Source organism: Camelus dromedarius, chromosome 34 (assembly GCF_036321535.1).
Source record: "Camelus dromedarius isolate mCamDro1 chromosome 34, mCamDro1.pat, whole genome shotgun sequence".
Classification (NCBI taxonomy): domain Eukaryota; kingdom Metazoa; phylum Chordata; class Mammalia; order Artiodactyla; family Camelidae; genus Camelus; species Camelus dromedarius.
Genome location: NC_087469.1, coordinates 14,570,324 through 14,581,473, shown reverse-complemented (window position 1 = coordinate 14,581,473; position 11,150 = coordinate 14,570,324). Strand labels below are relative to the sequence as shown.

The 11,150-nt window shown below is 56.5% G+C and overlaps 1 protein-coding gene across 1 annotated transcript; it reads right to left on the bottom strand.

The window, feature by feature from the left end:
* Window positions 1-447: 447 nt before the first annotated feature.
* Window positions 448-10,334, bottom strand: VSIG10L2 (V-set and immunoglobulin domain containing 10 like 2). The gene is made up of 12 exons (XM_064481999.1): window positions 10,253-10,334; window positions 8,353-8,700; window positions 7,827-8,102; window positions 5,943-6,218; window positions 5,164-5,412; window positions 4,215-4,475; window positions 2,625-2,915; window positions 1,950-2,246; window positions 1,164-1,286; window positions 858-882; window positions 700-752; window positions 448-545 (listed from the first exon to the last, which is right to left on the bottom strand). Exons 1-12 carry the CDS (start codon window positions 10,332-10,334, stop codon window positions 448-450), a joined length of 2,379 nt encoding a protein of 792 aa, XP_064338069.1.
* Window positions 10,335-11,150: the final 816 nt, after the last annotated feature.

The following is an 11,150-nucleotide window of genomic DNA, read 5'->3' as shown; positions in this document are numbered from 1 at the left end:
CTGTACCCCAGCTTCCCTTCGGCAGGAAAACCTGGGACTAATTGAAAGAACCCTCTGCTAGAGATAGCATCACGAATGATTTATTGAGGAATCGCTGGGTTCACGGGCTTTGTCCGGAAGCAGCCAGCTTGCTCCTACAGCTCCAGGCAGTGCTCCCAGCACCACGGTTCTCACTTGCCCTCGGACCGCCGACTGGTCTTTCCTCCAACAGTGTGTCTTCCTCGTCCTTCCACCACGGTCTTCCACGAGCTGAGTGAGGACCCCTCTTGTAACCAAGTCATTTAGAGGCCCTGCAGCCGAGCCTTGCGCTGGTTATAAATGCTGGATACTCAGTGGGAAAAGGCAGTTGGGGTCTTGGCTACCTTGGTTTTAAGATCGTGTGTGACAGGGGATATTCCCATCCCTCACCGTCTCCATTAGGCATGTTTGCCTCTTCTCCTTGGGGCCTCATGGCGTTGCAGTCACTGTGATGGTGACATTTACTGGAGGGTCCTGGGATTCTTGTGCAGGATCCGAACCTGGGCTGGTGGATGGTGTTTCAGTGCCTACAAAGAACAGACACAAGCAAAGGAGAGAGAGATGCCCCGGAGGTGTCCCAGATTGTTCCCAGAGGACAAGAGAGACTGAGCATCTTGTAGGAGACTTGGGGCTGCTCTCCTATACCATGAGTAATCTTCTTTGGGATAAAATTGGGCTTACGTGCCGTGGCCTCGGGGCCTCTCCTTGAACCCCAACAGGGGTGACTTCGCTCCCTGAGGGTGAAGTGGGAGAGTAAAATCAGTGACAGACTTCCCCAGCCTTCCGTTCCAGTCAGAGGAAAGTCTTCACCCCTAGAATGGCTGGGGTTCCACACTTACATGGGAGCAAGCAACCGTCCAAGACCTGAAGGGAGAAGAGGAAGATGTGCAATTTCTTGAACAACCAGCATAGGTCCCAGGAGAATAACCCTCCCTTCCCCAAGGCCCAGGAACCTGGAAGGGGACGGTCCTAGATGCTTGAGGTTGGGGTTGGAGCTCTGAGGGACATCCAGCACTGGGGAGAGGCCACAAGTAAGGAAGAGCCTAGATTCCTTGCCCCGGGGCGTCCTCATGTCTTCTTGGGATCGGTCTAGACCTGGCCACCTGATGGGGTCCAGCAACCCTGCCCTTTAGCTTCCTGCTTACGGGGGAAAGTCTCCGGGTGCCGGGCAGCATACTGGAACACCAGCAGAGAGGCCACCGTTGCCACCACCATTCCTGTGCCTGCCGCACCCAGCACCGCAGGGTAGGCGCTGAACGGGGGGTCCGCTAGGAGGAAGAGCGCTGGTTGAATGGGGTAGGTTTAGAGCTGCTGCTGAACTTGGCACCAGTGGCTCATGGGCACCAAGCAGGCCAGGCCCTGCTCATCTGGCTCCCCCTCCACCTGATAAGAGCAAGCTTGACCCAAAGAATCTGGAGACAAGGGCTCTCCCCAGGAAGGAGATGCTCTGTGTGCCTGTACTCTGGAGGTTTTGAGTCCCCAGCCAAGGCCCGTGTTCCTAGCACAGGAGGCAGCAGGCCAGTTCTCCAGGGAACTCTTGGGGCTGAAGGGAAGGATACCGTGATGCAAGGAGTTCCCAGGATGGAGAAAGCAGCTGGAAGCTCAGAGCCCACCTGTGCCCCAGGAGGTGAGACTGAGGCACAGGGTCGGGCCCCCTGGGCCTCCCCTTTCCCTACTTCTTCTGATTCAAGCTGGACTGTGGCTCCTACCCCTAGGCCTGGTCCTTCAGAGACCCCCAGGGAGGGGTGGGAAGGCCAGCAGAGGGGATGACCTGAGGTGAGGATGGGGAAGAGGACAGAAACTGGGGATGGAGGGACTCAGTAGGAAGGAAGCAAAGGAACAGAGTAGGGGATGCCCTGCAGAGAGGAAGAGGTCCCGGGGTTCAGGTCTGTGGAGAAAAGGTGAGTCTATCCACGGCGCTAGCCCAGCACCTGGTATCTTCACCTCAGAGGGATGTCCAGCTGTGCGGTGGTTCAGAGCCAGCACACGGAAGGCGTAAAGGACCCCCGGGTCCAAGCCCCCCAGGCGCCGGCCCCTGCTCTCCGGCTCGATGTCTCCAGCCGCTGTCTCCCAGGCCCCAGCTCCCGGGCCTGGGGCGCTGGCCCTCCGCTGCACCAGGAAGCCCGTCACGTTCCCGGGGCCTTCAATGGCCCACTGAAGGTGCACCTCTCTCCGGCGCCTCCCATAGGTCAGGCGGCTGATGGTGACGTTGGGGGGAGCCGGGTATTCTGGGGTGAGGGTGGGACACACACAGGCGTGTCCACGCCCGCAACCACGTGGATATGTGTGCTTATTACGACTTTGTTGAGAGAAAGCTGGTAGGGTGGAAACCGGGGTTTCTAAACTTGATCACTTCAGTGTAGTTTTGGTCTGTGTTTCCTCATCTATAAACCCAGGAAAGGGAGATTATTCTGACTGCAGGGAGTTCTGTTTGCCTGCGCTCGAGTGCGTCTCATTCACGGTCATATCCAGGGTTGTGGTTGTTGAGGGCCTGTCTGTGCCTGAGAAGATATGGTGTCCAAGCTCTGGAGCAGGGAATCCCTGTGCCTTTCCACCTAAAGGGCTCTGGCTGGAGAGACCCCATCCCCTTCTTCGCACACACTCACTCAGGACCTCCAGCAGGACGCTCTGACTGCAGCTGCCCAAGGCGCTCCGGGCCACGCACTGGTAGGTGCCCCCATGGTGTGCTGGGTCGGCATCCCGGACCCTCAGGCGGAGCTGGGCTCCCTCAGGGTGCAGCGTGAATCCCGAGGTGCCTGGCTCCACCTGCCGTCGCTGGGGTCCCAGCCAGAGGAGCTGGGCTGGTGGCGTGCTGCCCAGGAGGGCACATCCCAGCCAGGCCTCTCCCCCCTCCAGCACTGACACCCGGGGCTCAGCCACTGCCAGCTGCGGAGCTTCTGCAAGGACAGAGAGGGTAAGACTGGAAGATGCCCAAGCTGGTGGGAAGGCTTGGAGGTCAGGTGTTGGCCAGCAGTGGAGTGGGTAGGAGAGGAGAGAGGAGATGGGCCATGGAGTTGACAGTGAAACTTGTCTTGGGCTGGTCTGCCTCCTCTTTCAGGCTTTGGTTCTTTGCCAGATTCCTATCCCCATCTCCTCCGAGGTTTCCTGATAGCAGGAGTCTTCCTCCAGGCTCCTCTCCCACCCGACCCCAGGACAGCTCCTTCAGGTGGGGCCCTGCCCTATTCATCTCTGCGTTCACCTCCTCCTCCCAGCACCCGCGCAGGGCTTCCTTCTCCGCTCAACCTCCCCACCCTGGGCACAGGGCTGAGCCCATAGCAAGTGCTCGGTTTTTATGGACTGACTCCTAAAGACCCAGAGTTTCAGGTGGTAGTCAATCTCCTATGATGGAATTTCCAGCCCTGAGACTGAGTAATAAAAGAGGGAACTATTTCGGGTGGTGGGCCTCCCTGAAAACACGCGAGTCACCAAGCCTTTGGAGACCAAGATGTAAATCATTTTGAGAATTGTCGTATGTGACAGCTTCTCTGTTTGCTTTTCTAAAATTGTTACTTTAATATTTAATTCTTTTTTTCTTGAGTTGCCAAATATAGGCCTGGCAGGGCCAGATAAAGACAGAGAAAAAAAAATCAGACCAAAAACAGGGAGTGAGAGAGAGAGGAAGAGACCTCTGGCACCTGAAACACTGATGCAAGTCAAGAACATAATCAGGCATCTCTCATGCAAATTGATGCAAATGAAGGAGACAGAACCCCTCCCCAGCTAGCCAGTGCCCCCAGCCATGTGTGCCTGCCGAGCCTTTAAATGTGGCCAGTCCTCACTGAGATGTGCTGTCACTGGAAATACACACACCCAATTTTGAAGACAGTTGGAAAAAAAGAATGTAAACTATCTCATTAATAATTTTTATTATTACATATTAAAATGGTAATATATATTGGATATAGCAACTACTAAAATGTTTCACTGATTCTTTTTACTTTTTTAAATGTGGCTACTAGAAAATTTTTAATTACAAATATGGTTCACATTATGTTTTTATTGGGCAATACAGACTTAGACCAAGCCCCTCCTGATTTTATGGATCAAAAAACTCGAATCCCTGGGAGGTAGGTGACACAGTGTCTTGACTCATTTTGCTTTCTAGCACAGCCCCTTGTCCCCAGAGCCCCTCCTACTGATTCCAAAGGGCTGCTCCTCCCACCCCGCCCCAGAACTGGTCTGTAGCCCCCACTCACCTAGCCGGAGCCGGCAATTGGGGTCGGGGACTCTGAGTGGGTGAGCGCCCTGGCAGGTGAACTCGCTTCCAGCCAGGTCTTCCTGGGCCGGCAGAAGGTGGACGGCCAGCGAGGAGCTGCTGTTGCCCAGGGGCCGCTGCTGTCCATCAAGCCAGCTCAGCACGGCAGGGGGCTCGCCTCCAGGCCACTCACAGCTCAGCACGATGAACTGGTCTCCGACTGTGGCCGTGGTCCAGCAGGTAGGGCTCCAGAGGGGTTCCCCTGGGTAGAGAATAAGGACCCCAAGGGATGAGGACGTGCTGGCAGGCTTATCCATCCCTCCTTCCTTCATTTATTGCTTCATTCGCTCATTCCTCCACGTACACAGTCACTCATTTGTTCATTCGTCATTTATTGAGGGCTGACCATGCAGCAGGGAAATAGTGAGAACAGACACTAAGCAAACAATTATGATTCAATGAGCACTGGAGTATAGGCAGCAAGACAAACTCTCTGGGACTTCAGGGAGGAGGACTTTGAAGACAGGATGGCATGTAAACTGGGTCTTGATAGACGGGTAGAAATTTCCAAACAGAACGCTGAAGGCACATTTCAAGACCAACGATTGGTCTTGATCTACTACCAACTGAGCAGTAGAAGTACATTGTATGGTTGATGGGCGCCTCCCTGGAGGCTGGGAGATGGTTGGACTCCACAGACCTGAACCGCCGGACCCCCCGAAATGAGGAGGACAGCTTACAGTGCGGGTGGAGACCTGGGCTGGACTGGACAGAAAAGTTGGGTGGTGGGGACTGGGCTGCATGCTGCCACCTACTTGTTACCCGGCAAGTCCTGGAGCTTGTGGTCTGGAGTCCCGCCCTAGATCCCAGGGCCCCGCTGGGCTCTCCCCGGCCCCTGCCCACTACCCTGCCAGAATGTCAGAGCCATGCTGTTTCCCATGTCCACTCACACAGCGTGATCCTGCAGAGGGCGGGCAGTACCAGGGCTGGGTGCTGGCCAGTGCAGGTGAGGACGCTGCCGTTGGGGAGCTGGGTGGCCACGTGACTCCAGGTGATGTTGCTGAGGGCAGTGGGGCTGGTTCCCTGGGGCCCGCCCCACTGCAGCTGCGCAGCCGGAAGCCCCCCGGGCCAGGAGCAGACCAAAGTCACAGCCCCAAGGGTGGGGAGCACAGTACAGGAGGGCTGCCCCTCAGGGGGGTCTGGGTAGAGAAGTGTGTGAGCATGCAGCCCCCTTGCCTGGGGGGGGCCTGGAGGCCAGAGGTGTCAAGGGGAGGGGAGGAGGGGAGAAACGGGTGAGCGGCAAAAGAGCGGCCCCTTCTGGGGGCTGGTAAGGAAAGCTGAGCTCTCAGGTCAGGGGAGAAGGCTGAGGGTGTGGGCAGGAGTTCAGAGTCCCTGAGGAATCCTGGAAGCCCCCCGGAGGCCCCCACCCTGGAAGCCTCCCATCTCCTTTTCTCTTCTTCGCCTTGGACATGCCTCACTGTCGTTTCCGTTCTCTGCGCCTCAGTTCAGAACCCAGGGCCATGGGAACAGTCCTTTGGGGAGGGGTCTCTGCAGGGTCCTCCCTTCCCTCTGCCCCTTCCTGTGATTTTTCTAGCCCCCCGCCATGCTCTGTAGCTCCATTTGGTTCCCCAGACCCTCCCCCCACTTCCACACCACTTTCCAGGCCCTCGGACTCTGCCAGAGCACAGGTCCGTGGGGGCCCTGTGGTGGCCCCTCCCCACACACTCACAGTAGATGTTGAGCTGGATGGTGCTCTGCGTGCGGGTGTCCAGGCGGCTGTTGCGGGCCAGGCAGGTGTACAGGCCCGTGTGGGCACGGCCAGCACTGGCGATGATGTAGGTGGGCCCAGTGTGGATCTGAGTGTGGTCATGGAGCCACACGTAGTGACTAGGTGGGTTGGATGCAGCCAGGCAGCTCAGAGTCACCTCTTCCCTCTCACTGGCCCAAAATCCCTCCTCAGTGAAGCCCAGTGGCTCCACGGTGATCACAGGATTGTCTGGACCATCTGGAGGGCAAGGAAGGCTTGTCACACCTCCCCAGTCTTCATTCCTCATACAATCATTGCTGAATTCATGCAGCATCCAATGAGCATGTGTTATGTACCCCCAGGCACTCCAGGAACTCCAGGGGCCATTGGCACAGCCCAGTGTAGGGGATCGGGGTCTGTGGAGGTGGGCGCCCTGGGCTGTGGGAGCCCAGGAGGGCAGCTGTGGCTGTGGGAGGACCGGTGCTTGGGCTGAGGCAGGGGACAGGCAAGAGCTGGCTGGGCGGAAGAGAGGCTGGGCGCCCAGTCCTTCCTGTTTGCTGCGGATTGAGAGGTTTCTTGGGACGGGGTCGGTTGGTCCCTCCAGACTGGAGAGGGAGGAAAACAGGGTGGGAAGATGCCCTGAGCATGATCCCAGCAGCCCGCCCTCCTCACGTCTGTGGGTCACCACCTTCCCTTGTCTCCTGTGTTCCCTCTCTCCCTGATTCCCAGAGAGGACCGAGTTCTCTGCCTGCTTCCATTCTGCTCCTGACTCTCTCCCAGGAGCCACTCAACTGTCTCCTCCCTAGCCCTCAGCTCACAGTTCCCACAGACCACCATCATTCATGGACATCATCAGGCAGGAGTCCTGGCTCCTTAAATCCCCTAGACCAGCGCCACTCAAGAGATACACATGAGCCACAGATGTGTTAAATTTTCCAGTGGCCAAATCTTAAAAAGGGAAAATAGCCAAACCCAACCAAACAAAAAAAAAACCCCAATAGGTTTTAATAATTTTAATATTTTTTGCTTAACCAAATATATTCATTGATTTCAATGTATGATCAATATCAAATTATTGTGTGTGTGTATATATATACACATATACATATATATATATAAGTTCATCAATGATTTTTTTAGACCAAGTCTTCAAACTCCAGTGCCCTCAGAGCACATCTCAGTGAGGTTCGGCCACAGCTCAAGCGCTCCGGTCACACGAGTGGCCGCCGTACCGGACAGCGCCGCTCCAGACTACACAAGTCTTCATTTTTCACACAAACTCCTGATTTCTCTTCATTTTTAAATTTAAAATCTGTTTTTTGTTTTTAACTTTTGGAAGTTAATTAGCCTCATGTGTTCTCCTCTTTACTGAAATAACTATTCTGGTCTTCTGTCCACTTTTGTATCGGATCATATCTTTGTTATTGGTTGTTCTGGAGTTCTCTGTGTCTTCTGAGATGTAATCCTTTGTTTGCTATGCGTGCTTTCAAGACAAGCTTCTGTCTGAGTTCTAATTTCAGCCTCTCAGCCTCAGACTTAGTACTAACTTGTCGCCCTCTCTTTCCTCTGGGGCCCCTCCGTGTTTCTTCAGGGTTCAGTTGGTCAAAGGCAGACTTTCTGGGCCACCCCTGAAGTCATGCATAAAACTGTGACTATGAGTGTATGACCATGACTTTGAAAAGGTGAAAACCCTTTGTACTAGAGCCGTGTCTGGCACCAGTGGGTACACTGTCTTGAGCTCCTGCCTACTGGAGCCTCTTGGAAGGCCAGGGCTCTCCTGGGGGCCCTGAGGTGTATCAGGAGGCCAAGCCCAGGTGGGTAGGTGGGTGCCAGCCCTGCCCCCTGCCCCCGACCATTCAGACTCACAGATGACATCCAGGAAGGCGCCATCGCTGCTCAGCTGGTTGACGGCGTTGTGGGCACTGCACACATACCAGCCCAGATGTGTCCGGTTGACTGGGTCCAGCTGGAGCAGGCGCTTTGTGGGCCCCACCAGAGCCTCTCCAGGACCGCGGGGTGCCTGATGCTGCCAGGCAAAGGTCACAGGCTCCGTGCCCTCCTGCACTGCACACGTGGCCACCACGGAGGTCCCCTCCACCGGGGCCGGGTCGCTCAGCCGCACCTGTGGCTTCGATACGGGCACTGGCCAGAGGAGGGAGAGGCCCTGTGTTTGTTATCGCAGGTTGTGACTGGCTGTATCCGGCTGCCCAGCCCTTGCTGACTGGGATCTGGCCTGCCCACCGGGCCCTGAACATCCCTTCCTCATGATCCCAGGTCTTTTCACTCCTGTAGGACCTGGGCCCAGCAGAACACCACAGGAAGCACATGCAAATACATGCAAAGCAGCATGCAAAGCAGCTCAAGTCAGCCTGGTCCCTGGCGAAGCCCTCACCCAGCACGGCCAGAGTGAGGTAGGAGGAGGTGGTGTGGAGCTGGCCACCAGCCGTGTGCAGGGCCTGGCATAGGAAGTGGCCGCGGGCACCCTCCCGCAGCTCCCCCAGCACCAGGCTGCTGTTCCGCAGACTCACGGCCCCCAGAGCTGAGGCCCTGGCCTCCACTTTGGACTCTGCTCCATTGGTGACGGCCACAGGCTGGGGAATCAGTGAGCCCAGCGGGGTGAAGCTCCAGAAGACCACCAGTGGGGCGGGGTGGGAGCCACAGGCCAGCTCCACGGAGCCGCCCCGCACTCCTTGGATGGAGGGGGCCACCTCAGGGGCTTCGCGGGTTGGATGGAGCTGCCCTGGAGACAGAGAGACAAGGCGGGCTGTCTGGGCTTCTCTGGGGTCTCCTGCTCCCCTGTCCCTGCCCAGAGCCTCCGTTTATTGTTCTGCAGGCAGGCTGGTTGGGCAGGGTTTGATAAGACAGCACAGCCCCTTTGGAGTTGGTGGGCAAGAGATGGTTTCTGAGGGAGCCTATGGAGATTCCTGTCTGGCTGTGCTGTAGGGGCGGGCCGGGGAGGGGGGGGGGGGTCCTTGAGATGAGGGAATGGACCAGAGCAGAGGTTCCCAGCAGACCTTTTGGAAAGCTTGATGAAAATATAGATTCCTGGGCCGTATCCCAGATTACTGAGTCAGAATCCCCACCCTACCCAGGGGTGGGGCAGGGCCCAGCAATCTGTGTTTTTAACAAGCATCCAGAAGTCAATCTGACGATCAGCCAGAAGATGACCCCCGAGGCTCAGGGGATCTACTGGCCGCTGCTAGTTCAGGCCCCGGCACTCTCTGTGTAAGGTTTCCTGGGGGGGACTCCAGACCCACTGCAGCAAAGGGAAGACGACACCAGCCTGCCGTCAGCCCATCCAGCAGCCATCTTTCGTCACCTTGCAAGGATGGAGCAACTGCTCCGTGTGAGGCACAGGCTACAGTGACAAATGAGCCACTCGTCCCTGTCCTGTGGCGCTCACAGCCTATCAGGGAGTCAGAGAGTCACCGGTCATTGCTGGAAAAGCAGGCAGCAGGCAGTCTTTCCTGCTCAGGGCCCAGCATAGAACCCCACACCTGCCTGAGCCCCTCGTTCTGCCCCATGTGGCCAGCACATTTAGGGAAGTAAGTGGGTCAGAGGAAAGCCCACGGGGACCATTCACACTAGCTTCCTTGACTGAGCGCCCCCAGGCCATGCCCTGTGGTGGCTCTTCATGTGCATCACCTACTGATCTTAACTGTAACAACCACCCCCCCACCCCTGACTCTGAAACACAAAGTCACTTCATCTAAAACCATGCAGTAGGTGGCGGCGCTGGGACTGGAGCACTGGCTAACCCCCAACCTCAGATTCTTCCCACCACTGTCAGTCTCCCCAGAGAGAGAAGAGGAGGGGGCAGCCATGGAGTTGGAGGGGAGGAATCAAAGGCAAGAATCTGATATTCAGTTGATCCAGAAGGAAGATGTTTGACCCAGAAACTCATTCTTTCCAACACCACGGACCCTGCTTTGGCCCACGCTACCAGCATCTCTCCACTAGACTATCACACATGCCTCCCCACTGCTCCCAGCTCCAACCCAGGTGTTACCTGCCACGCCACGCCTCCAGCCCGACTGCGGCCCTCTGCGTAACTTCCGGCTCCTTGGGGCAAAGCGTGCGCCCTCTGCCCCCTGGCCCTGCCTCCCCAGCCCGGCACAGGGTTGTCGCTCGGTGCATGCTGGCTACATGCAGCAGATGAACGAAGTTAAAGGCCTTCACTGAATGGCTACACAAGTGCAAAAGGAGGACCCCGAGGAAGAAAGGGGAAGAAGTAACAGGATGTGAGTGGGGAGTGGGCCGCCGTGGTGGGGGGTGACCTGAGTATCACTCACCTGAGGCACCTGGAGGCAGCAGGCAGAGGGACGCCAGCAGCAGGAGACTGAGCGGCCAGCAGAGGGCCATCTGACCCTCCATGGCCCCGTCTCCCGGGGGGCCGCCCCGCGAGGCTCCTGCCTGGCTCTCGGGCTCCTTCTCCCCAGAGCAAAGCCTGGCCCTGGAAGGATGGGGGGCGGTCTGTCTCAAGTTGCCGACCTCAGCCCTCTCGGCCCCTCCACCACCCCTGCTCTCCTGTTACCCTCGCTGCCCCCATATCAGGTGGCCTATCTACCAGATAATTCTCTCCACCCATAATGCAGAGCTGGGGAGGGCAAGATCCAGCTGGGCCAGACTTAGGGGAAGACCCCGAGCGCCTGACTTTTCACTTGAATAATATTATAAAGTTAGAGAGTCCGAGCATGCGGTGAAAACAGCCCTGACCTCGTCAAGTCCATCCGCCTGCCCAGGGCGGGACCCCCGCATGCAGCCCTCAGACCACGGGCATCAGGGTTCAGACACGCCTTTAGATGAGCTTCACCCCCTCATGTTTCCCTCACGTTTCCTGGGGAGGAGCTGGTGGCGTGTTGGAAGGACCCCTGGAGTCAAACAGATCCAGAGTTTGGGCTTGACTGATGAGACTTTAGGGCATTTCTGAGCCTCTCTGAGCTTTAGTTTCTTCACAGATAAAAGGGGATAACATCTTCTTTCTTATAAAAAATTATTGTGAATATTAAAAGAATAGTTCACATTAGCATATGTGGGGCTTCTTGGGTGCTAGTGATGACCTATTTCTTGGCTGAGGGTTACAGTTCATTGAGTTGTACATTCATTTTTTATATACTTTTATGTATGCTTTTGAAATTCACATACACACATGCACACACACATGTGTATTCGGCCCAGCAGCATTCATGC